This window comes from Ascaphus truei, chromosome 7 (genome assembly GCF_040206685.1).
Source record: "Ascaphus truei isolate aAscTru1 chromosome 7, aAscTru1.hap1, whole genome shotgun sequence".
NCBI lineage: Eukaryota > Metazoa > Chordata > Amphibia > Anura > Ascaphidae > Ascaphus > Ascaphus truei.
Window position 1 is genome coordinate 99,337,282 of NC_134489.1, and position 27,298 is coordinate 99,364,579.

Here is a 27,298-nt window from a genome sequence, read left to right on the forward strand (position 1 = left end):
GAACCAGGACCCCGGGCTACAGAACCAGGACCCCGGGTTACAGAACCAGGACCCCGGGCTACAGAACCAGGACCCAGGGAGCCCGCAGACACCGGGCTACAGAACCAGGACCTCGGGCTACAGAACCAGGACCTCGGGCTACAGAACCAGGACTCCGGGCTACAGAACCAGGACCCCGGGAGCCCGCAGACCCCGGGCTACAGAACCAGGACACCGGGCTACAGAACCAGGACCCCGGGCTACAGAACCAGGACCCCGGGCTACAGAACCAGGACCCCGGGCTACAGAACCAGGACCCCGGGAGCCCGCAGACCCCGGGCTACAGAGCCAGGACCCCGGGCTACAGAACCAGGACCCCGGGAGCCCGCAGACGCGAGCCCCTGCCCCCCCGGAGAGAGGGCTCACACAGCCCCGGGAGTCCCCTGGCCGGGGTGCGCATGGAGCTCCCCGGGGCGCAGCGCAGCGCAGCGCAGTGATCCGCAGCAGCCGCAGCGCAGGGAGCGCAGGCAGCCCCGGCCGCCCCATGCAGCTGCCCCCGGCTGTGCTGCTGCTCTGCGGCGCTGCGCTGCTCCTGAGCCCGGCGGTGCGGGGCTGCGGGCCGGGCAGGGTGGTGGGCAGGCGGCGCAGACCGGCCAAGCTCAGCCCGCTCTCCTACAAGCAGTTCAGCCCCAATGTGCCCGAGAAGACGCTGGGGGCCAGCGGGCGGTACGAGGGGAAGATCGCCCGCAACTCGGAGCGCTTCAAGGAGCTCACCCCAAACTACAACCCCGATATCATCTTCAAGGACGAGGAGAACACCGGGGCGGACCGGCTCATGACCCAGGTGAGGGGGTAAAGGGTCAAGGCAGAGGTGAGGGGTCAGGGCACAGGTGAGGGGTCAGGGCACAGGTGAGGGGGCAAAGGGTCAAGGCAGAGGTGAGGGGACAGGAGCATGGCACAGGTGAGGGGGCAAAGGGTCAAGGCAGAGGTGAGGGGTCAGGGCATAGGTGATGGGACAGGAGCATGACACAGGTGAGGGGGCAAAGGGTCAAGGCAGAGGTGAGGCGTGAGGGGTCAGGGCACAGGTGAGTGGACAGGAGCATGACACAGGTGAGGGGGCAATGGGTCAAGGCAGAGGTGAGGGGACAGGAGCGTGGCATAGGTGAGCGGACAGGGGGACGGAATCATGGCACAGGTGATGGGACAGGGGGACGGAATCATGGCACAGGTGATGGGACAGGGGGACGTAATCATGGCACAGGTGATGGGACAGGGGGACGGAATCATGGCACAGGTGATGGGACAGGGGGACGTAATCATGGCATAGGTGATGGGACAGGGGGACGGAATCATGGCACAGGCGAGGGGACGGAATCATGGCACAGGCGAGGGGACAGGATCATGGCACAGGTTTGGGGACAGGATCATGGCACAGATGAGGGGACATGGGGACAGGATCATGGCACAGGTTTGGGGACAGGATCATGGCACAGGTTTGGGGACAGGATCAGGGCACAGGTTTTGGGACAGGATCATGGCACAGATGAGGGGACATGGGGACGGAATCATGGCACAGGCGAGGGGACAGGATCACGATACAGGTAAAGGGACCTCTGCTCATGACACAGTTAAGAGGACCGGGTCATAACACAAGTGACTGTACAGGAGAAAGGACCAAGACACAGGTGAGGGGACACTACCCATGACAAAGGTGAATGGACAGAGACCAGCGAATGACACAAGTGAGGGGGCCGGAGACAAAATCATGACACGGTTGAAGGGCTAGGATCATGAAACAAGTGCGGGACAGGGACATGTTTAGGTGAGAGTCATTACAAGGGGGCAAGCAGATCTGCTAAACACCCAGGTGATGTGACAGTGGCCATCTCATGACACAAGTGAGGAATAGGAGGGGGGGGGGGGGGGGTTATGATGGGGAGAAACACACGACACCTGTTGGGGTGATGGAGAGGGGTGATAATGCATTCAATGGAGCTTTAGTTTAAGTTCTTTCAAATCTAAGGCTGTCTCACATTTTAATCTGGTCTGTAACTGTTACATACGCCCATAATATATATTATCTTTAACTGTGCATGCAATGTCTTGTATATAATGTATACCCTGTTCATTTATGTAACTGTATTTGTAACCATGTATTATTTGTCTTAACTCTGTGCCCAGGACATACTTGAAAACGAGAGGTAACTCTCAATGTATTACTTCCTGGTTCTAAATATTTTATAAATAAATAAAACAAATAAATACATTTACAAGACTAGGGAAGTTGTGTCAGCACACAGGTGAGGGTTAGTATTTGTCTGTATGCAGGTGAGGAGCAGTATTTGTCAGTATACAGATGAGGAGCGGTATTTGTCTGTATACAGGTGAGGAGCAGTATTTGTCAGCACACAGGTGAGGAGCAGTATTTGTCAGTATACAGGTGAGGAGCAGTATTTGTCAGTATACAGGTGAGGAGCAGTATTTGTCAGTATACAGGTGAGGAGCAGTATTTATCAGTATACAGGTGAGGAGCAGTATTTGTCAGTATACAGGTGAGGAGCAGTATTTGTCTGTATGCAGGTGAGGAGCAGTATTTGTCTGTATGCAGGTGAGGAGCAGTATTTGTCAGTATACAGGTGAGGAGCAGTATTTGTCAGTATACAGGTGAGGAGCAGTATTTGTCAGTATACAGATGAGGAGCGGTATTTGTCAGTATACAGGTGAGGAGCAGTATTTGTCAGTATACAGGTGAGGAGCGGTATTTGTCAGTATACAGATGAGGAGCAGTATTTGTCAGCACACAGGTGAGGAGCAGTATTTGTCAGTATACAGGTGAGGAGCAGTATTTGTCAGTATACAGGTGAGGAGCGGTATTTGTCAGTATACAGGTGAGGAGCAGTATTTGTCAGTATATAGGTGAGGAGCGGTATTTGTCAGTATACAGATGAGGAGCGGTATTTGTCAGCACACAGGTGAGGAGCGGTATTTGTCAGTATACAGATGAGGAGCAGTGTTTGTCAGTATACAGGTGAGGAGCAGTATTTGTCAGCACACAGGTGATGTTTTTCAGCATACAGGTGAGGAGCAGTATTTGACAGTATACAAGTGAGGAGCAGTATTTGACAGTGTATAGACGGGCAGCATTATCTGATAGTGAGATGGATATGTTTGTAGTTAAGACAATTAAATAGAAATAGCTGTATTTGTCCAGTGGCGATATTGCAGTATAAAGGAGTACAGTATTAGGTGATACCTTTTTTTATTTGGAGTAACATTTGATATTTAAGGAAATGCTTTCGAGAGTTCTCTCTCTTCCTCCGGTCAACGATAATCATATTTTCACTGATGGAATTAAAATGTCAGATATGAATTAGGTGGGTGTGTTTTGATGAGCTGGTGTATATAGTGGGAGTTTTTTGCGGGACTATACATCTGATTATGATATTATTATTGTTCCAGACAATCACTGCTACCAACATGACTGTGTTACTGTATGTACTTGAACCGTCCTCATAGAATGGAGCCACAGTGACAGTGAGATACCTCTGCATGTTATATGTGCTGTACATTAAACATCTATTCAGTCTTTACTTATGATCTCTGCCAGAGAGGGCTGCATTGTTGCATTGTGTTGGCAGCTAAAGAGTTAAGGCATTGATTTAGGTAATTTATCCCAATAATTCTCTCCATTTTTTTTTTATCTGGAAAATAATCTGGGCAGTTTGATAAAATAAATACACCCTATACATTTTCTATCTTGGCTCAAACCCGATAAATATATCCTGTCCTATATTTCAGTAACTTATCTAGCTTTTTAGAGGTCTCTAAGACAATAATTCAATATAAACTTTATGAACCGCTCAAAGGGTATGTAAGAATTATTTTTAACCAGATCTCTAAGTAGAAATATTGTTAGGGTCTCTTCCCCACCCCTCACGTCAACCAGAGCTCCCAAAAAAACTCAATATTTTCCCATCTCTTTGCATACAATTTGAATGAAAAGTGATTATTTCTTCTATCCTGCTTTCTTGAGGGTTGATTGTCAAAAGGTTTTCACCTCCCACCCACCCACATCACCTCCCACCCACCCACATCACCTCTACATCCTACAACTGTGAATGAGTGAGATGTCAGTTGCATGGGTCAAAAACCAATGACTTTTTACTGGCATTATTCTTATTTAACACATCAGAACAGGGGCCTTCGGAACTTGCTGCACACAATGTAACTGCTTAGTTTGCTCATAACCTTGCACCACGGTACATAGTTATATAGTTACATAGTAGATGAGGCTGAAAAAAGACATGTGTCCATCAAGTTCAGCCTATGCTAAATTTAGACCACAGATACTTTATCCTATATCTATACTTACTTATTGATCCAGAGGAAGGCAAACAAAAAACCCCAGTGACATATCATCCAATGATATCTCATAAGTGGAAAAATACATTCCTTCCTGACTCCAAGAATTGGCAATCGAATTACTCCCTGGATCAAATACTTCCCATGTTTACTTATTTGGTATATCCCTGAATACCTTTTCTTTCTAAGAAGATGCCCAACTTTTTTTTAACCTATCTATTGTATCTGCCATCACAGTCTCCATGGGTAATGAATTCCACATTTTAACTGCCCTTACTGTAAAGAACCCTTTCCTTTGTTGCTGGTGAAATTTTCTTTCCTCCGACCTTAAGGGATGGCCCCGAGTCCTTTGTACTGCCCGTGGGATGAATAGTGCTTTTGAAAGCTCCTTGTACTGTCCCCGAATATATTTGTATATAGTTATCATATCCCCTCTTAGATACCTCTATTCTAATGTAAATAAATCTAGTTTAGCTAGCCTCTCCTCATAAATCAGATTGTCCATCCCTGTTATTAATTTGGTGGCTCTTCTCTGCACTTTCTCTAGTTCCATAATGTCTTTTCTTTGGATTGGTGCCCAAAATTGTACTCCATATTCAAGGTGAGGTCTTAATGATGCTTTGTAAAGGGGCATAATTATGTTTACTTCCCTTCGATCCATTGCCCGTTTGATGCAAGATAAGATCTTGTTTGCCTTTGCAGCTACTGCATGACTTTGGGCACTATTGCTAAGCCTGCTGTTTACCAGCACTCCTAAATCCTTCTCCATCAAGGATTCCCCCAATTTATCCCCATTGAATTTGTAAGTTACTTGTTTATTCTTGCTTCCTAAATGCATAACCATACATTTATCTGTATTAAACCTCATCTGCCATTTATCTGCCCAAGTTTCCAGTCTCTCCAAGTCCTTCCGGAGAGAAATTACATCCTGATCTGATTCTACTACCTTACACAATTTAGTATCATCAGCAAAGATGGAGACTTTGCTCTCGATGTCAACCTCAAGGTAATTAATAAACAAGTTAAAAACCAGGGGTCTCAGTACCGACCCCTGAGGTACTCCACTCACAACCTTAGCCCAACCTGAAAAATTTCCATTTATGACACCTCTCTGTCTAACCTTCAACCAGTTTTCAATCCAGGTGCATATATTTTTACGGAGTCCAATTTGCTTTATTTTGTACACCAACCTCTTGTGTGGAACCATATCAAAAGCCTTTGCAAAATCTGAGTAGACCACATCAACTACATTACCCTGGTCTAAATTCCTATTTACTTCCTCAAAAAAACAAAAAAGTTTAGTTTGACAAGATCTATCCTTCATAAATCCATGCTGACTATTACTAATAATTTTGTTTTCCATTAGGTATTCCTGAATATTATCCCGTATTACACCTTCAAGTAGTTTCCCCACTATTGAAATCAGGCTTACAGGTCTGTAATTCCCCAATTGTGATCTAGCTCCCTTTTTTAAATATAGGCACCACATCTGCTTTACGCCAATCTTGTGGTACTGAGCCTGTGGATATGGAGTCCTTGAATATTAAATGTTATGGTTTGGCTTTTACTGAGCTTAACTCCTTGAGAACTCTTGGATGTACTGTATGCCATCGGGGCCAGGTGCCTTATTTACTTTAATTTTTTCAAGTCGCTTATGAAGTTCTTCCTCAGTTAACCAATTGTTCATTAATATGGAGGTTGTGGCTTCCTCCTGCAGCACTACTATTGAACTTGATTCTTCCCTGGTAAACACTGAGGCAAAGAATGTGTTTAATACCTCTGCTTTTCCTTATCTCCAATAATCTGCCTGCCCATCTCACACTGAAAGGGTCCTATATCTTCTTTTCTCATTTTTATGTTATTAAGGTACAGGCAGTCCTCGGTTATCCTGCGGAATCCGTTCTGGAAGTAGCATTGGATAGTGAAACCATTGTAAAGTGAGTCCCATGTTAATCAGTGGCGGTGAGCGTCGGATAACGCATTCAGGCGTCGGATAACACATTCCGGCGTCCAAAAATGGCCCATAGGGTTGCATTGTAAAGCGTCGGATATGCCATTCGTTGTAAAGTGAAACGTTGGGTAGCGAGGACTACCTGTACTTAAAGAACTTTTTAGGGTTGATTTTACTTTCTCTTGCAATCCTTTTTTCATTTATACCACATACCTGAAGCCACGTTCCAGTAAATACATACATCACAGCCCCTATGTAGTTGTTGGGAAATCCTCATTCTGCTGCTGGGCTGCTCCTTGCTCTCATATCTAGCGCTTTCCTTCTGTTTTTCGGCAATGTCCTGTCCTCTTTAAACTCTGATCTTTCGAGGGCAGTGATTTCCAATCTTTTTAAAACTAGGCCCCTCATCGTGTTCCTGTGTGACCCCCTTTCTGTATTCGGCGCACAGAGGGAGATGACAGGTCTGGCGTCCCAGAAATCCCGTGTAAAGAGAATAAGGATTCCATATTGTAGTTGGGTTTTAGATGCAGTAAAACTGCTATTCCTAATCCCTGTCACTATTTCCCCCTCTCTGCCTGTCACTCTATACCTGTTTATTTACTTTGCCACCTTCTGTACTGTATGTCCCCGGGTGTACATCCCTCCTGTCAGTGGGAAACATGGTGTTGGGCGTAGGAATCTCTGTGGCCCTGCCTGGGTGCATCGGCAGAGAGTGTGAGGTATTTCCTCTTACTGCCACACTGCAGGGGGTTTCAGCTCACAGCACGAAGCCTACATACATTATCACAAAGTGGTGAAGTCAGATTCCATGACTGAATGTTTAGGTGGAAGTTGGGGGGGGGGGGACTTTTTCAGGTACTAACATTATCCACACAAACAGCCAACACTGAGGAGATATTCATGTAAGGCAGGGGTGGGCAGCTCCAGTCCTCAACAGGTCAGGTTTTCAGGATATCCCTGCTTCCCCACAGGTGGCTCAGTCAGTGGCTTAGTCTTTGACTGGCCAGCCCTGTTGTAAGGTGTCCAATCACAGGAGGCTCTGAGAAGTTGCACTTGTCTCCCTGCCAGCCTCTCAACGCAGAGCCAAGTTCAGGCTGATTTTCATTTGAAAGGATGTTGCAGCTAACCTTGGGTGAGATGCTGTACCTCTTAACCCCTTCGCTGCCAGGGGGTTCAGCAAAATATTGCAGCAGGCAAAAGTTGTAAGGAATATCCCTGAAAAGGAGACCTTCAGCCACTATATTTATCAAGAAGATTTTCTCAAATCTGCAAGCTAAACATGTGTTCACTATGCCCTGAACCCAGCTAAGCACGGCACAGTATTCTCATACCATGAGAAGTCTCTTTATTTACCTGAAATGACCTGTTATTGCTGAAACGAGGAATTAAAGGGTAATTCCTAAACAGGGATATTCCCATATATAAACAGGTTTGGACAAAAATATGAAATACTTAGGAGCCAGACAGAATTTTTAGGAGCCATCGTTTTGTTAAGGGTGCTCTGTCCAAGCATGAGCGTGCTCAGCGCCAGCGGGGACTCAGCCTAAGAGAATAAATACTGAACTCTGAATAGTGGTAACTTTAAACCCCAAATAAGGGGGTTATAGGTAGCCGACAACAGGGGGGGGGGGGGGGGCTGGCTTGTTTATCTTTCATAAGAACGATGGTCTCTTCAAAACTATTCTTCACATTGGAATGACCAATATTGTAACTGTGTGCAGAATGTGTCACATTCTTGCAGTAGGATTTCCCTCATTAGAAAAGCAGTGTTAAAGACTGGTGTGCTTGTGTCCCAGCAATCGCTCACATTGGAAGGGATATTGGCGATACAGAGCATTTTTGAATGTTTTGTTGCTGGAAAGATATGTAGGGAGCGGCAGAGCTCTGCATGGCTCTAGTAGTGAGGTGTGTATATTTTGGAGGGACTCAGAAGTTGTTATACCCAGAGAGGTATGTGAAATATTTATTTGACACTTTGTAGAAACCAGAGGAGCCGTCCCACGGCTGTTTCATCATTAGAGGACAGAACTGTAAAAGTGCAGTTGATAGAGGACCCCTGGAATAACCCCCATGTACACTCTGCTCACTCACCCCCATGTACACTCTGCTCACTCACCCCCATGTACACTCTGCTCACTCACCCCCATGTACACTCTGCTCACTCACCCCCATGTACACTCTGCTCACTCACCCCCATGTACACTCTGCTCACTCACCCCCATGTACACTCTGCTCACTCACCCCCATGTACACTCTGCTCACTCACAACCCTGCGTATCCTTATCTTCTAATGTCCAGGGACAGATCATGTAAGAATCACCAGAACCAGTGTAGGACATTTGGTTGTGGCCATTTAGCCGCTGCTCACCTCGCCGCCGGGACACTCAGCCGGTGGTCACTCCGCCGCTAAGTTAAGTCCCTAACCTTAGCACTTACGTTAAAAAAAATAATAATCTTAAAGCTGCAGCCCAATCAATATCCTACGTGTGTGTAGTAATAAATCAGTTCTGTACTATGAGGGAAACAACAACTCTGAATGACATTTTTAATGTATTATAATGTAATAAGCATTATTTGTTTCTACAGCAACCATTTACAAAGTCACATCCCCTTCCTCTTCTGAAACAGGCTTTGGCACACCCCTTTTTGAGCCCTGCCCTCTCTCTAGCAGTGCCCCAATTGTATCTAGTGACTGCCGGGCCACATGATCTTCCCCACAGAACTTTGCATCTTTGGTCCTCTTCTGCTGCACTGACAGCCATTTAGTGAACCCCCGATCCGAATCTTCGCTGATCGATCACCGGAGAACGGATCGATCGGCAACATAGCTAATTACTGATCATTGTGGGGATTGTATTGATGCACATAATAAATGGGGGGGGGGGGGAGGGTGGATTCAAGTTGGACTGCTGCTTTAACCCCTAAAACTAACCCTACCCGTTAGAGCCCCTTACGTTAACCCCTACACTAACTGCTAAAACCCCTAAAGTTAACCTCTAATACTAACCCTAAACACCCCTAAAGTGAACCCCCTACCCTAAAACGTACCTTCTTGTCGAAGCGGCCGGCGGTGGAGGGTCCCCCTGCGACTAAACACTGCGAGATTCAGCCACGGCGGGACGCCCGCACCATTGCCGCGCAGTGATAACACACAGCACTGCTCCTATTTATACGCAGCATTCATTTATTTCCCTGGTTACGTGGCACTTACTATTTCAAGCTAAGCATATACAATTAAGAGGTTGCACACTTGCATTTTGTATCCAGCACGGGGAGCCCAATTTAGAGCATTGGATTCGGCTTCAGACATCACGGAAAACCTTTGGAGACTCCACGTCTCAGTTGTCTAATTGCCCCGTTCGTCAGGTGCCTCCACTCTCCACATATCTGCATTCACATTGGAAGCTGAATCAAATACCAAAATCAGGGTGTGGCCAACTGCAGTCCTCAGGGGCCCCCTACTGGTCAGGTTTTAAAGGATATCCCTGCTTCAGCATAGGTAACTCAATCAGTGGCTCAGTGCAAGACTGGCCAACTGTAGTCCTCAAGGGCCGCCTACAGGTCAGGTTTTAAGGATATCCCTGCTTCAGCACAGTTGGCTCAGTCGAAGACTGTGCTGAAGCAGGGATATCCTTAAAACCGAACTTGTTGGTGCCCCTTGAGGACTGACTGGAGTTGGTCACCCCTGCTCTAAATGGTCGACTCTCCTAGCTGTATATCTGTATGTTTCCATTGAACGTCCGTTAGGAAGGGACCGTGTGGGGAGGCCCTGAACCTCGGTGAATAAAGTTTAGCATTTTTCCGATCAGCGTAGAGTGGGTGCACAGTATTTTTGTTGTTGTTTTGGTTTTACTATTTCAAGAACAGACTCACAATTAGACAAAAGTAGATGGGATAAGGACAAAGAGAGGTGGTTGAAATGGGCAAATATTGCAATATGCCTCTTGGTCAAATCGTTAACATTTTTCGAAGAGCGATAGAGAGAGGGAGGGCCTAGTATTTCACCAATGCTAGTAAAGCTATTCAACTTGTGTCGAGAGAAGCTGAACTAATAATGATATAAGCACATTAGATGCCGACTTTGCGAAATTTATAGGCAAAAATGAGAAACGCTGGATATTTTCACAAAATACACACAAAAGAAAGGGCAAAATAAGTGAAAAAAAACCAGAGACAGTTAATATATTTAGTTACCAGAGAAGTGTGTAGTACTGGGAAGAACAGACAGTGAATCCCTGCGCTTCTCCCTTTGGGATAGCAATAAATGGGGATATATATACATCTATATCTATATCTATATCTATATAATATATATATATATATTATATATATATATATATTTCTCAAACCGTCGTATGTGTGTTCGTCTGTCTGTCCTGTCCCTAGGGGCAATCACATTGGACCTTTGGCCCGTCACTCTGCCTCAGGCCAATGAGATGTTGCCCTTGGCTCGCCCGCCCCTGCACACCTCTCATTGGCCTGAGGCGGAGTGACGGGCCAAAGGTCCAACACACACACACACACGCACGCACGCACACACACACACACACACACACCTCTCCTCCTCCCGCCCAGGTAAGTAACTAAACCGCCGCCACATTATACATTAATTGTCACTTACCTCCCCCCCATACCTCCCGCACCCCCCTCACCTCCTTCCCCCTCACTTCCCCCCCCCCCACTTCCCTTCCCCCTCTCCCTCCTCCCCCCACCTCTTCCCCCTCACTTCCCCCCCCACTTCCCTTCCCCCCTCCCCCATCCCCCTCCCCCTTTTCCCCCCTCCCCCTCCCCCCTCCCCCTTTCCCCCCCTCCCCCTTTTCCCCCCTCCCCCCCTCCCCCCCTTCCCCCCCCTCCCCCTCCCCCCTTCCCCCCCTCCCCCCCTCCCCCCTTCACCCCCATCCCCCCTCCCCTCCCCCTTCCCCCTCTCCTTCCCCCCCTCCCCCCTCCCCCCTGCCCCCTTTCCCCCCTCCCCCCTCCCCCCCATTCCCCCCCTCCCCCTCCCCCCCATTCCCTCCTTCCCCCCCTCCCCCCCTCCGCCTTCCCCCTTCCCCCCTTCCCCTTTCCTCCCTCCCCCCTCCCCCTTCCCCCCCTTCCCCCCTTCTGCCTTTCAACCCGCCCACCGCTCACACCCCTGCGCCACACAGCCGCCGCACGCACTGAACAGACAACCGCCACACTCGACACACACCCGCCGCCTCTCACCCACCCACACACTCGACACACACCTGCCCGCCTCCTGCCCCTACGCAACAACATCACTGACCAGCTGTCATCCGCACTCGCCACACACCGCCGCCTCACACCCTAGCAGGACCCCGACCACAGCCAGCACTCACTACCCACACACGCCACCCGTACTGAACACCCACCCGCCGCCTCACACACGCTCACACCCTAGCAGGACACACGCCTCACATTTTTACATCACTTATGTCATCAAAATATACATTGTACTGTGGTGTGTTTACAATAAACCATTTTTATACAACATCGTATTACATTTTCTTCCATCTTTCTTTTCAACATATTATCCAACCTTTACAACAAATACTCAACCTATTGTTCCACGATTTATAAATAATACTACCTATTACGCATTTACATCCCGGGCAACGCCGGGTATATCAGCTAGTATATATATATATATATGTAGTGTGAAAATCTATAAGATAAAGGAGACTTTTGGTTGCATCCTTTGATCAAATAAGGCCAAGCCTGCTAACCACGTCAAGGTAAGTCCCTATAGCAGGTCCCTACGCTAAATGCATACTAATGTTATTTGAAAGGGTTAATATATCCAAGCATATGCTTATGTAACATAGTGCAGTTAAAATCTGGTACAGTATATACCAGAACAGATACTCACATGTCTGCAAGTAAAGTGAATAGTAAAATACAGGGACCTTGCTAGGAGATTATATACCTAGTACTGGGAAGTATCAATTATTTGGCAAGATCAACAAAGTTCTGTAAAGTGACTTAATGTAACTTTAACTCCACGTTAAACTTAAAGAGGCAATGCAAGCGAAATAAAAAAATAAATAAAAATTCTTGTTTTAATATATGCCGCCTTGATTACCTTTATTCAAAACTAATGACCTAAGCTGCTGCTCGATTTGGTTCGATTTGTTCTCCCGTGATCAATCAGCAAACTCCTTGTGACAGGGTAAATAAAAGCCACCAGTTATATGCCTGGAAAACCTATGTCTAGTCTGCAGTGCAGCACTGACTAGGTTAACTTCAGCTGGGAACCTCAGGACAATTAGTTGGATCCCAGCTGCCTAATCAAGGTGTGTTAAAACCCAGGCTGTAGACACATGGAGCCTGGCTGTTGAGGAGAGAGGAGTAAGCTGCTGTAGAGATTTCCTGATACAAGGTCTGATGAGCAAAGTAGATGAATTGTGAACTGTCTGTCCCCTGCATAGAAAAGGGTAACTGCCTGATTTATACACTGTCTGCTAAAGAGAAACTGTTTTTATTTGTCTGCTGAAGAAAAGCCATTTTCTTTTGTTGCTGATGAAAAGCTATTTTTGTTTTGTGTGCTGTATATCTTTTAAGGCTAAATAAATAAGCCTTGTCAAGAAACCCGCGCTGCCTTTCAGTTTCCGTCAATCCTTCAGTGTAACTCAGCAGCTACAATGTATCCTTATATTACTAAGGTAACATTATCTATTGTTTGCAACTCAAACTGCTGGGAATAATGGCAACAAATGATCACAAACAGGAAAGTGTTGCAAAGATCTTGCACTACTGGGGAGGTGCTAAAGCCTGCTATAGAAATGAAAGGATGCTCAGTATATTAAAATTAATTAAATATTGGCATTACGAGTTGAATACTAATAATTAAAAAAAACGCAGTAAGTATTATCTAATACTACATAACTGATTTATTTTAAAAAAAAGACACAAGGAGGATATTGCTTGAATTGCCTCTGTCTTCAAAGGACAATAACACAATGTTGTTATGTTTTCCTATAACTGCCATTTCTGATAATGATATGCAAATTATATGCAAATGAGGCATTATTATGACATCATGTATCCATTTGAGCCTGTTAAGGTTAAGGTGATGTGATATTAGTTTTGTCAGACCTCAACTTGGCGTTCCTCCCGTCCAGACCCTGAACTAAAGTTTTATGGGTCTGAACGGCTGTAACCAGCGCCGCCGCCGCCCCATGGCGTTTAGCTGTCGCGGCCGCCTCTTTGCGGCCGCTCCCTCCTCCTTCGGACGTCACCGTTTCTATTGTAACGCGACGTCATGATGTCATTTGACGCTGTGTTGCCATGGCAATGAGACGCCGTGTGACATCATGCCGGTGACGTCTGCGGCTTCATTTAATGCTGTGGTTCAGAAGGAGGAGAGCGGCAGCACGGAGGCGGCCGCGACAGCGAAGTGCCTTCCCATCAGAGCGCGGCTAAAGTATATGGAGGGCAGACGTTTTTGCCGCCCCCAAATTTTGCCACCATAGGCCCGGGCCTAATGCCCTGATGGGAAATCCGCCACTGGGTGTGACGTCACAGTTAGGCTTGAGTCAACTAAGGTTAAGTCCACTGTGCCGCTGACCGCGCTTGGCGCTTAGCGCGATCAGCACAATTAATTTTAATCTGTCCGGCCATGCTCCCGCGGCGCGCCTGTATGCTCGCGGGTGCTGTGTGCTTGCCGAGATAGATAAAATAGCGTTTTAGGCGTGCTGAAGGGTCACATGACCTCCTCTGCCAATCAGCGCCAGTCACTGCTCGGCCACGCCCCCGGCCCCCCCCCCCGCTCTCGCTTACAATTTTTTTTTGCCAGACAGTCGAACACTCGTGCTTGGGAAGCTGGTGACGTCACCACTCTCAAGCATGAGCGCGGTCAGCGGCGCGGGGGACGCAGCCTAACATAGCGTTATTTCCAGCGTTACTGCCCTCTCTTTCTCAGCTTCAGTTAAAGCCCCAAAGTCTGGATCGGAGTGACACTGGGACACACTTATCGTCCTGGTGTTGGAATATAGCGTAACATTGTACTACAATTACGTGACAGTAAGCCTGTGCTAATGAGATACAGAATGGACATTGTTGTTACATAATTACTGGTTCTGAGAACACCCGGGCTAACATTCAGCATTAAATGCACAGTGTAACATTCATCAACAAGCGTCTTTCATCTGAAGTAATACATCTGAAACTTCTCTCTATTGTCTTAATTAAAACTAAATCCTCTTCAGACCTTTTCCCCTATTAAATTTGTATATAACTAATAAACGAAAATGGAATGAGATGCTGCTAAGTTTAGCAGGGTGCTATATCAGGGGTGCTCAAATTTTTTCGACTGCGCCCCCCTGCCTGCTCTCCCCCCCCCCCTTACCTTGTCTCTGGCGTTTCTGATGTAATGTGACGCCATTGTCATGGCAACGCAACATCATGTGACCCCACTAGAAGCCACCAGAGACCAGGTAAGTAACATACAGAGGCCTAGCGTGCTCCCCCGGCATTTCATTTAAATGCTTTGGGTAAGAGCGCAGGGCCTCTGTAAGCGACGTGCCCCCACCCCAGAAAATTCCGTGCCCCCCAGTTTGCGCACCCCTGGGATACAGGAGGATTCGGAGAAAGTGTTTCGGTCATTCCCAGTCCTGGCCCCTTGGAGTTTTTTCAACCATGAGCAAGCTCGGAACATTTCCACTGAACATCAGCAGCTCCTAATCAATATGCCGTGAGCTCACCTTCCCCGTGCTCTGAGAAGATTCCAGCCGCATTCAAATGAATAGAGCTGACGTCTTCCTGAGCATGGGGGAAATGGCCTGACATCAATTTCAGAAACTCAGTAACATTGATTTGCCAAACAAAATCAAAGCCAGTCCACTGTATTCAATATCAATACCAGCGTATATAGTTTTGTCGTGTCATATATTGATAAAGGGGTCACTTTATTATATATTAATAATAATAATAATAATATTATTTCCTCAAAAATATTTTGTTATGGGTTTGCACCCCAAAACCAAGCTAAAGTGACATTCCCATGTTGTAAGAAAAAAAAAAGCATATATATTGAAGTACTCTTAAAATGTATAACACCCTGTTCTTTTTTTCCTTTCAATCATCATGAAAAATAGGCTTTTACCACTCAAGTTTGCAGAACTTGATAGCAAACAGTGTGTTCTTCCTAGCTGAGACTGGAATGTATGGAGGGTTTAAAAGCGCGGAATTCTATAATCTTAGCCCTAAAGAAGGCGTGTAATCAAGAGGAGTTACTAACCCGCTCGTGTGAACTACAAGCTAAGGGCCATCCTCTTTCATCATTACCAGGGATGTGAAAAATATTCACTGTATGTTTTAAACCCCCGGCAAAATGTGCTATATGTTTTTGTTTTGGGTGAAAATGTGAAGAATTGCCACTCTTTAAAAGTCAACATGCAGGTCACATGACCTTTTATATTCTGCCTGTTTCACCAAATTCTGGTGAAAAGTGGCAAAATTGGTAAAATGTTGAAGCAATGTGAAAGTTTGTGAAAAATTTGCAAAAAATGCAAAATTGTTGAAAAGCATGGCGAGGCATTTTGTGTACCCCATTCAAAGACATTCCCACATTTCTAATCAGTACGTTTATACCGTGACATTCCCACAGTGACTGTCCCGTTACAGAGGTTATACTATAAATGACGTCTCACCTTAGGTGTCTGACGAGGAAGTTGAGTCACTAAGCCGTGATTATGCCTTTTAATCCATTATTATATATCCTGACTGTACATTTCGTTTTGAAATGCCCCCGCGGTTTTAATGTTAATTGCTGCCATATTTAACTTTCTCGGGACTGCGTTCTATCCCTGATCACGGCAACTTTGGAATAGCCACTGCAGTCTTCCGTCACTTAACCCCATCACTGCCACCGGGGCCTGCAACACATCGCAAAGTAGTAACATGCAAAGCCACGCATTGCTACTCCCTTTGGCAGTGAAGGGGTTACATTTCTGTAGCCACTGATTGAGCCACCTGTGCTGAAGCAGGGATATCCTGAAAACCTGACCTTCTGGGGGGTCTTGAGGACCGGCGTTGATAACCCCTGACTTCATGACATGATCTTGTAATAACCAACATTGCAGGTGTGTGAAGAATTTGGGAGTGTGCAGAATTTGCCTTTGGATATAAGAACAGAAATCAGTGCTACTATATGTGCAAACAGTGAGCAGAAATGTTGGTTACTCTCGTATCTGTTCCTGTGTATGAGAATACAAATAGGAGCAGTTATTATTGGTTCTGTGCTTTTGCATTAAAACAGAAGTAGTTACCTGTGAACAGTGAGAAGCAAAGCTGGATTGTCAGTATGGTACTGGATACTATTACACGTGCAAGCAGTAATGTTCATTTTAACATGAGCTGACCACATATTTGCATTGCTGCGTGAGCACTGATGTCGTACATTACAAGATGTGTAGGTTCAGTTGTAGGAAGGCAGCGGGCACTCGTAGAATTGAAGAAACAGTTTCTTTATTGAAGACATATATTCCTCCTACTCGTTTCGCTCCCGGCTGGGACCGAAACGCATAGGATGAATGTATATTCAATAAAGAAACTGTTTCTTCAATTCTACGAGGGCCCGCTGCTAGAGATGGGCAAATTTTGGGGGCCGATTTGGATCCGCAGTGGATTGGCCGGTTCTTTTGGTTCGTGGATTTCAGCGGATCAATCTCAAAAAGGGCGATTCACCTTTTGCGGATCTTTTACTATTGTTACCAATACATTCCGCGGATTCCGCAATCCTTTGACAGATATTGAAGAACCCGCCAAGGCGTTGATGAATCCGCGGATTGGATTCTACAAACCCATCAACGGATTGTATCCAATGGCGGTTTTTGACGAAAACCGACCACATCCGTTTGCGGATTTTCCCCCTCGAAACGGATTTTGGGGGGGAAAAATGTGAGAAAATCCAGGACATGGTTTGGGGTGGCTTTTCTACCCGCTGCATTCCTAAAATTGAATCTATTCCTCAGACGGGATCTACCCCAGGATCAGATCCCTGACAGCTCACGGTGCTCCGCTACTAACTTGTTCCAGTACAGCGAGTAATAGGAGTGCAAGCCCTAAAACCGTGTTTTCGTTACAAGAAGTGCCCATCATTTATAAGGGGACACTGCGTGAGCTCACAGCTGCACCTTGTGTGACGATGACTATGGACACAAATATTATTTTTAGTCGGCAAACAATGTGACGGACTTTTTCCATTCAAAAGCGTTCAGGAAGGTGAATATTTTTCTCTCTCTGTTTGCTTTGTGTTAGCTTAGAATAAAAAAGAAGGAATTCTAGGTGAAAAGTGGCTTTGTCAACCTGTTTGCTCTTAGGGTCAGGTTCCAGGTCCTAAGGGAAGTGGCACCCGGTCTTGCTGCTTCAGTTCAGTACAGCTCAGTGCAGGCTGCTTTGTGTAGGTTAGGGTACAGAGAGCCGGGCTGCGTGTGCCTCCTTGTTATTACAGTGAGACTGCAGCTATCTCATCACTGTGTCCTGGTGTCTATGGAAGTAGTCAGACTGCTTTAGGCTGCGGCCCTAGTGCCTGCGCTGCACGTGCGTCTGCGAGGCTGGCGGCGCGTGCAGCCGAGTTCCGCGGTCTGCAGAGAGCTGCAGGGGGAAAGACAGGGGGGGGGAGGGGGCGTGATGGGGGCACGGCCGTGAAGTCATCTGGCAGGTTCGCCATAATTGGCTGAACCGCTGGGGGCCTGGCCTAGCGCTCCGTCGCGACTCCTGATCTCAATTCTGAGAGCCCAGTTTCTGTCGTCGCAGCGCGGCAGCCCCCCCTCGCAGCGGGCCCGGCCCCATTGTGGGGCGGCTCTTGTCCCCGCAGCGTCCGCCATAGCGGGCGCTGCAGTAGGCAGCGGGGACCTGGCCTTACAAAAGCAGCGGTACTGTGTCTTATGTGAGGAGAGAATATCTCCGTTGTCAGGGAGTCGCACTTAGCTCACAAGAAAAATAAATTGTACTCAACTTATGTATCAGATTTCAACAAACGTAATCATTCTTAGCGGTCTTCTCATCACCCTGTATCTTATGTTTCCACTTACCCTTCCTTATAGATCAGGGGTGGCCAACTCCAGTCCTCAATGGCCACCAACAGGTCACCAACAGGTCAGGTTTTCAGGATATCCCTGCTTCAGCACAGGTGGTCTTCGACTGAGCCACTGATTGAGCCACCTGTGCTGAAGCTGGGTTATCATAAAAACCTGACCTGTTGGTGGCCCTTGAGGACTGGGGTTAGCCACTCCTGTTATAGATTGTAAGCTCCGTGGGGCAGCCCCCTGCTTACGCACTGTAACAATGTACGTTCATTTCTGCTATTCTAGTGTTTTTCGCCCTCCATCCCTACAGCACTGTGCTACGGAATGTGTGGGCGCTATAAATAAATAATAATAATAATTACAAATCCACCGAAACGGCTGATCTGGACGATTACAGACAAAATCCCCTATTGGCTGCTTCAGCAGATATCGAATAAACCCCTTAATCTTCTGGCCGTACCCCTTGAATATGAATGTATTGCAGGCCTTTGGTAGCATCAATCTGTCCTACAGTAATACTTTCTTTTCGTAAGTAACCAAATGTGAAGAGATGCTGTTGGCTGCTCTGAAGCAGCCATCTTTCTTTCTCCCACTCCCCATATAAATTTTATTGAGTGCATATTTTGGCCTCACCCCCGTGGTGACATGTTATACACGTTCCCTCCCTTCCAGAGGGCAACAGACTAAAGGGGCAGTTCTTTTAAAAGGAGCTTATGCAATTTATACTCAGAGCCGGATTACCCATTGTGCACACTAGGCTCGCTCCTTGGGGCCCCCATGGTTAGGGGGTCCTTGTAAGTTGTGGTGGGTCAGTGCTGTGGCTCCCCAGGTCCCTATTCAGCAGCCCGGCGGTCACTGTCTCATATACTCCCCTTCCTCCTGTCACCGCTGGGATCCATATTTCGCCCGACCACAGGAGGGGCCACCTCGGGGAAAGAACCCCGAAGTCTTGGTGCCTGGTGGTCCCAGGAGGTCGTATCCTGGCTCCATATATACTACAAGCGAAATTGTAATATATTAGAAAAGGGGTCTGTTGTCTTGTTTCCAACGGGCAACACTAAGGCCGCGATTATAGTGGCCGTGTGCGCACACTGACGGAGCGCGTGACGTCACGTGGGCCTGTCGCTTGCGTGAAACATGAACTGAGGTGGGAAGCGATGGGGAGGCGTGGCAGATGCGTCACCAGGCTGGCGAGCCCTCATTGGCTGAACCGCTCACGTGACGTGACCATCACGCGAAAAAACCTCATTCAATTGTATTTTCAAAAATCGCCAGCGAGGTTGCTCTGCAACGCTCGCCCGCGCTATGGGCGACCTCATTGAGGAACACACATTTGTACTCGCGGTGTGTGATATCGCGAGCGTGCACGCGGCCACTGTAATTGTGGCTTCATGTATTGCAGCACGCAGACCAAAGCACAATACGGACCAAATAGAAAGCCCCAGGCCTATATCTACAATTTGTAACAATTAGAGATGGGCAAATATGCCGAAAACCCAGATTTTCCCCCAAAATCCATTTCGCACGGTATCATCCACAAACGGATTTGGTCGGTTTTAATCCGCACGGATAAATCAAAAACCGCCATTGGACACAATCCGTCGATGGATTAGAAGAATCCGCGGATGCAGCGATACGCCGGCGGATCCTTACAGATCTGTCAGCGCATTGCGGAATCCACGGCGTGTATCGGTAATAATAATAACAAATCTGCCAAACGCACATGGTCCCTTTTGAGACTGATCCGCTGAAATCCGAGGAGGGGAGGAACCGGCCGATCCAAATCCGGCCCAAAAAATGCGTCCGTCTCTGGTAATAATCCAAGGTTTGTTAAATGGATTTTCATGTCAAGCCTCACAAGGAAAAGTTCTTAGAGAATAACCTCGTGGGCTGTTTATATTCCCTGGAATTGAATAACTGAAGAATAGACGTAGTGATAATGAAAAACAAAAGAGGAAAATACGATTATTATTTATTTTTTTTAAACCCCGGATGTTTTATATTACTATGTAAATGGGTCTGTGGCTCTGATGCGGAAGAACCCAGAAGATTATCATCACTGACGTTATTTTTTTTACCAGGTGCCAATAGAGAAATACAATGAAGCGTGAAAGTTATTAACATGATATTCAAACATATTAACAAGTTAGCACAGGGGTGCTCAACTCCAGTCTCCAAGCCCCCCCAACAGGTCAGGTTTTCAGGATATCCCAGCTTCAGCACAGGTGGCTCAATCAGTCCCTGATTCAGCACGGGTGGCTCAATCAGTTCCTGCTTCAACACAGGTGGATCATCAGTCCCTGCTTCAGCACAGGTGGCTCAATCAATCTCTTCTTCAGCATAGCTGGTTCAATCAGTCTCTGCTTCAGCACAGGTGGCTCAATCAGTGGCTCAGTTGAACTGAGCCACTGACTGAGCCGCCTGTGCTGAAACTGGGATATCATGAAAAACTGACCTGTTGGGGGGGGGGTCTTGCTTGAGGACTGGAGTTGAGCCCCCATGAATTAACACATACTGACCCAGAGCACAGAGAGCAGGCACAGCTCTGGGGGGAAAAGGTAACATCATGCAGGATAAGGACTAATTCAGCATTTCTGGAAGAGACAAGCCTTGAGTAAAGATCACAGGGCTGTTTCCTTGCGGTTGGACTATTCTTGATTTACACAGCTCAGCCTCAGGTTGGCCTCTAAGATTAGTATAATGCCAGGGATTGTGTGGAGATTGGAAAAAGACCAGAGTGCTGTGTTTCACCTCCCTCCATGGCCCCTATACCCTGTGAAGCGGCTTCTCCATGTCAGGGAAGCTCTGAGCTCCATTCAAACGAGAAGCCGATTCACAGTATATTGAATAGGGACCAATGTATTGGAAGCTGAGGCTTTCACAGGAAGATATATACATTTATATATACATGTAAAAATAGCCTTCACTTTCCTTGGAACATGCTGAGGATTTTCCCATCCTGTCGCTGTGAAGTCCTCTAGTGGTTTTATCAAAGAGAAAGCACTCAGCCACATAACACCTTCTCCCATCATTCCTGCTCTGACCGCTTCAAAAGTCCAACTGTAGTTACCTGCTCATACCCAACTGCGGAAGCTATGCTGCAATGATCAAAGTTTGGGTCGAAATTTTTTATTTTGCATTAATATCTATTGATTGATTATTGCTGCATAGTTTCCTCAGTTGGGTATGAGCACCTAACTACAGTTAGACCTTTGAACCTGTCAGGCGGGAATGATGGGAGACGGTGTTATGTGGCTGAGTGCTTTCTCTTTGATACCAGCCCAGCAGAGGTCTGTAGTTGGGACTGCACCTTTAACTGCAGCGCAAACATCGGGACTGCATTGCAGGTGTCTCACCGAGGGGGGGAAGCGAGCATGTTAACCTCTTCTCTGCTGAATAGGGCAGTAATGCATTGCCACCCTCCACTTCCACAGATACTAAACATTAACCCTTTGCATCCTCTGTGGTTCCCAAAAATGGCAGCTTGAAATGTAACTGCGTGAATAACCAAGAATGGGACATGCGTGGAACATGCCCACGGCTTCCAAATACCGCGGAATGTTACTAACAAGTGTTTCATATGTTATATCTCCGGAATAAAAGTGCACGTGCCCTGGTGGCTCTCAGGAGACGTCTCAGGTGCCTTGTGCACTCCGGGGGGGGAGGGGGGGGCACGGAATTCCAGGATCCACGGAGGCAGTGAGAGACGCAGTGCGAAACGCAGTGAGAGGCGCAGTGAGAGGCGCAGTGAGAGACGCAGTGAGAGGCGCAGTGAGAGACGCAGTGCGAGACGCAAAGAGAGACGCAGTGCGAGACGCAGTGCGAGACGCAGTGCGAGACGCAGTGAGAGACGCAGTGAGAGACGCAGTGAGAAACGCAGTGCGAGACGCAGTGAGACGCAGTGCGAGATGCAGTGCGAGACGCAGTGAGAGACGCAGTACGAGACGCAGTGAGAGACGCAGTGCGAGACGCAGTGCGAGATGCAGTGCGAGACGCAGTGAGAGACGCAGTGCGAGACGCAGTTCTCTCCTTTCTAGCAATTTCCAATTTTATTTAAGTTGAGTGTTTTCATTTAAAGCTGCAGACCAAGCAGTATCCTACATGTGTTTTTTTTTTTTAAATAAATCAGTTCTGTACTATGAGAAAATACTTGCAGCATTTTTTTAAACAACTGTGAATGACATTTTAATGTATTATAATGTAATAAGCAATTTTTGTTTCTATAGCAACCATTTACAAAGACATCCCCTTCCTCTTCTGAAACAGGCTCTGGCAAACCCCTTTTTGAGCCCCGCCCTCTCTCTTGCAGTGCACCAATTGTCTCTGTGGCTGCCTGGTCACATGATCTTCCCCACAGAACTTTGCATCTTTGGTCCTCTTCTGCTGCACTGACGGCCATTTAGCGAACCCCCCCGAGCCGAAACTTCGCCGATCGATCACAGGAGAATGGATCGATTGGCAACTTAGCTAATTACTTATCATTGTGTGGACTGTATTAATGCACATACTAAAGAGGGGAAAAATAAAGTAACAAATAAAAAAACATCAGCTTGGACTGCTGCTTTAAGTTGCGTGTAATCATAATATATATGTTTTTATCATTTCACATAAAGGAATTATGCCATAGTTTGAACCCCTATTTTTGTTTTCGAGTTAATAACGTGACTGAAAGTCTGGCCTATGCTCTTGCGCAGTGTATTTGAAAACGCGTCTCCGAGACATGATAATAATAGGGCTGAGACCATTACGAGTGGACATTTATTTTTTGCATCTCTTTCACTTGGAGGATACCCGTTAACTAGATGGAAAATAGTGTTCGTTCCCAATTTCGTGAACATCACGTTACTAGGTAAAAATGAACGGCCTTCTGGGTTAAAGCCACCCTTTTCCGTTCCTGACGTCAGCGGGCAGGTCCGGGCAGCATAATCACAGAATTCGCCTGACACACTGTTACAGATATTCTGGCACTGAGAGTGTTATATCAGGGGTTCTAAGCTCTGGTCCCCAACACGTCATGGTCTAAGGATATCCCAGCTTCAGCACAAGTGGCTCAGTCTTTAACTGACACACTGATTGAGCCACCTGTGCTGAAGCAGGGACTGATTGAGCCACCTGTGCTGAAGCAGGGATATCCTTATACCCTGACCTGTTGGGGGGGGGGGAGGGGTGTGGGTTAGGACTGGCGTTGAGAAGCCCTGGGTTACATTATTGCGTTGGGATGGTGCTGGCAGTCATGGAAAGAAAAGCAATGAGATTTAACTCTAGACAAATAGTTTTTTTTTCTTTCCTTGCGGCTTCATCAAATGTTAAAAAAAAAAAAACCTTGTTAATCACATTTCTTATTGGATGTAGATCATTAGTCAGGGAGGTTTATGCTGGCTCAGACCTGGCGGAGGTTTCTGATGTTAGGAAGACAGAACGTACGCCAGGCAGAGACACGGCGACGGGGATACCAACCCCATGCAATGATATGCTTCATGTGCCTGTACCGTATCTCCTTCCATTGAGCCCACCCCATGTTCCAGCACACGGGCAAAGCAGGTGCAAAGTGTCAATTAAATGGGGCAGCTATGAAGGTTTTCCGGGTGCAAAGTTGATGCAAACAAAAAGTAGACAATATTTATTTAAGAATAAAATCCTGTGGTTCTCAAGTTGAATTTCATTGATTTTTTTTTTTATTTTATAACCACTTTTGCAGCCCAGGGATTTTGGTAAATAGCCATCATTTTGGCCAAGAGATGCAGTACAGCGCCCTCAACGTTTCATGGCAAAGAAAATAGCATTGGAAGTCCTCATTTAATATTGGCCAAGGGGACCACAAGTTGACCTTTTACAAGGCACATCTGACGTTTCAGCTAGAGATTGACCACCACTGTCCAAGGCAAAGTCAACCAGGCCCATTGGGCAATGACCGGGCAGGCGGTGTTTTTCGCTTTATCCATCTCCGCAGACCTTTTACAAGCCATTGTGTGGAATGAGAAAACATTTCACTCAAGTCCAGGGTCCGTGAGGACTTTCCCCCTCTCAGGGAGACCAAGAGTAGGACTTCCTGCAGTTTAAGGTGGGCAGGACACCTATCTCATATCTTATCACCTCCAAGAATGCCATTCTCACTTTCTCACTGCAGCTGTGTTTGTATTACACGTGTGTACTTTGGCTATTTCCTGATAAGATTGTGTGCAGAGTTAAGGTTCTTGACCCTTTTCTCAATCCATCCCTTGTCCCCTCCTTCATTACTGTATCCCTCTCCCTCTCCCTCTCCCTCTCCCTCTCCCTCTCCCTCTCTCTCTCTCTCTCTCTCTCTCTCTCTCTCTCTCTCTCTCTCTCTCTCCTCTCTCTCTCTCTCTCTCTCTCTCTCTCTCTCTCTCTCTCTCTCTCTCTCTCTCTCTCTCTCTCTCTCTCTTCTCTCCCTCTCTCTCTCTCTCTCTCTCCTCTCTCTCTCTCTCTCTCTCTGTCTTTGGCTCTCTCATTCTTTCTCTCTGTCTCTCTCCTTCTCTCTGTCTCTCTCCTTCTCGCTGTCTCTCTCTGTCTCTCTCCTTCTCGCTGTCTCTCTCTCTCAGTACCTACATCTCTTTTCTATTTCTGGGTGTCTTTTTCTCATTTCACTTTCTATCCTCCCCATCTTGCTTTGTACCTCTCTCTAAGGGGCCTATGCAGAGAGCAGCGCTAGAAGAAATTGGAGAGTTAAATGAGGAGATGCGCGCTGCTGAAAGGGAAAAAAAAAATCGCGCATTTTTTTTTCCCCTATAGCCGGCGAGCTCCTGCTTCTTGCCAACTTTAGTTGGCGGAGAAAATTGAAGAAAATCGCGCCATGTTATTGGTGCGAACAGCCACTAGATGGCGTTCGCGCGTTTCTGAATTTGGAAATTTTTAAAGCTGGCGAGATGTAGGTGCTCGCCAGCCGCGCGGCGAGATTTATAAATAGAAAAAAAAAATGGCACGTTTTTCCTACCTTGCCATTTTCAGCTGTTTTTTGTGCGATTTTCTCGGAAAAATGGCGAGATTTTAAATAGCGCTGCTGTCTGCATGAGGCCCTAAGGCTCTTAGGGGCCTATGCAGAGAGCAGTGTTTTTAAAATGGTCGAGGGGAATAAAAAGTTGGTTTAATGGAGAGTTTTATTCTCCATATGCAGAAATGGGCGAAATCCGCTATTTATACCATTACTGCATATGGCGAATTTTAAATGAGGAGATGCGCGCTGCTGAAAGGGAAAAAAAAAAAATCGCGCATTTTTTTTTCCCCTATAGCCGGCGAGCTCCTGCTTCTTGCCAACTTTAGTTGGCGGAGAAAATTGAAGAAAATCGCGCCATGTTATTGGCGCGAACAGCCACTAGATGGCGTTCACGCGTTTCTGAATTTGGAAATTTTTAAAGCTGGCGAGATGTAGGTTCTCGCCAGCTGCGCGGCGAGATTTATAAATAGAAGAAAAAAAAAATGGCGCGTTGTTCCTACCCTCGCCATTTTCAGCTGTTTTTTGCATGATTTTCTCGGAAAAATGCGAGATTTTAAATAGCGCTGCTCTCTGCATGAGGCCCTTATTCTGTATCTCTCTTTCGGTATTTCCTCTGATACCAGGCGGCAGTGGTAGACGAACACTGAGGGCTATATATCCAGTGCTAAGACATAGGACACTTGGTGGCATGAATAAGCTATAAAATGTTTTATGGGTTAGCACGGCTAAAGTAAGTATGGGCCTGTGAGTACACGCTTGTTCTGAAGGTGCCTTTTCTTCTTAAAGTTGCAATCGCAGCTCAGCCCCCTTCACATATTGTGTAACTCTCCTTGCCCGCTCTTTAAGGAGTTTACATCAGTTGACTATATACATGGCTTGTCTCAGTCTCTCATACCTTGTCAGGGTGCTGGGTAAGTGCTGGATGGGCGTAGATATACTGATGGAATAATAACAGACGCCAGGAACCTTTATAGTACAACCAAGAGCTTTATTAACAGCCGTTGATACTGCTCTTCATTCTTAGACATGCTTCACTCTATTCACAGTTAGGAGTATTTGTACTATTTGCTTCTTCCCTCTAGGTACCCTCATCTTAATACTCTAGGGAAGTACTCAGGCTAGTTCTCTTCGGGTTAGCCGAATCATCCCTCTTCTGGCGTCCGTAAGGTCCCATTACTAGTGAGCCCGTGGCGGCTTCGGCCGACATTCTATTTCCTCTGGATCAGTACCCCGTACTGTATACTGACTGCCACCTCTGGGCAGACTGGTCTGTGTTAGCTATGGACCTTCCAATTGGTCTGATCCGACTATGCCATAAAGTTCCTATCTGGGGAATTACTTTTTGGCATAGGCTTCCTTGTATCTGAACAAATGGGTTCATCATGGCTATTGCCACGGACGCTATCTGGGTCGGGCACTTTTCCTAACTATAAAGCAACAAACGGGGGGACAGATATTTATACACATATCTTAGTACACATATCTATACACTGAAACATATTCACAGTGAGGCTCCTGCAACTGTCACTCCCAGGAACCTAGTTCTAGAACCTACAGTAAAATCCGCAAACTGTTTTTGGCGGTTTCATACTGTGCAAATTAATCAAAAACCACCATTGGGTACAACCCGTGGGCAGATTTGTGGGTTCCGGAATCCGCGAAGTGTAATGGTAATAATATAAAAATCGTGAATCGGACCAAAGGGACCGGACGATCCGCTGCAGATCCAAATCCACAAAAATATGCCCATCTCTAATTACAAGTACATAAGCTAAGTACCAATCAATGTTGCCACACTCTGTATATCTGTATGTCACACTGTTAATATGATTGATGCTGCATGGTTAGTTAGACACCCCGAGCAGAGGGCAGAATGACACAAAATATGCCCTCCACCCAGCCACGTGTGGTCAATATACACTACATATCCCTGCAGCCCCACTAATTGCTGCCCCCTGCTGGGAATGTCTGTCCTCTTGTATTTGTTAGTATTCATGCGTCAGTTATCCGCATCCTTAATGTACAAGG

General features: G+C 46.7%; 1 protein-coding gene across 1 annotated transcript in view; it reads left to right on the plus strand.

Moving 5' to 3' along the window:
• Positions 1–400: 400 nt before the first annotated feature.
• Positions 401–27,298, plus strand: part of IHH (Indian hedgehog signaling molecule) — a 57,855-nt gene continuing 30,957 nt past the window's right edge. The window contains 1 exon segment of the mRNA XM_075609633.1: positions 401–823. Coding sequence (XP_075465748.1) covers positions 524–823 — 300 coding nt within the window. The 5' untranslated portion in view covers positions 401–523.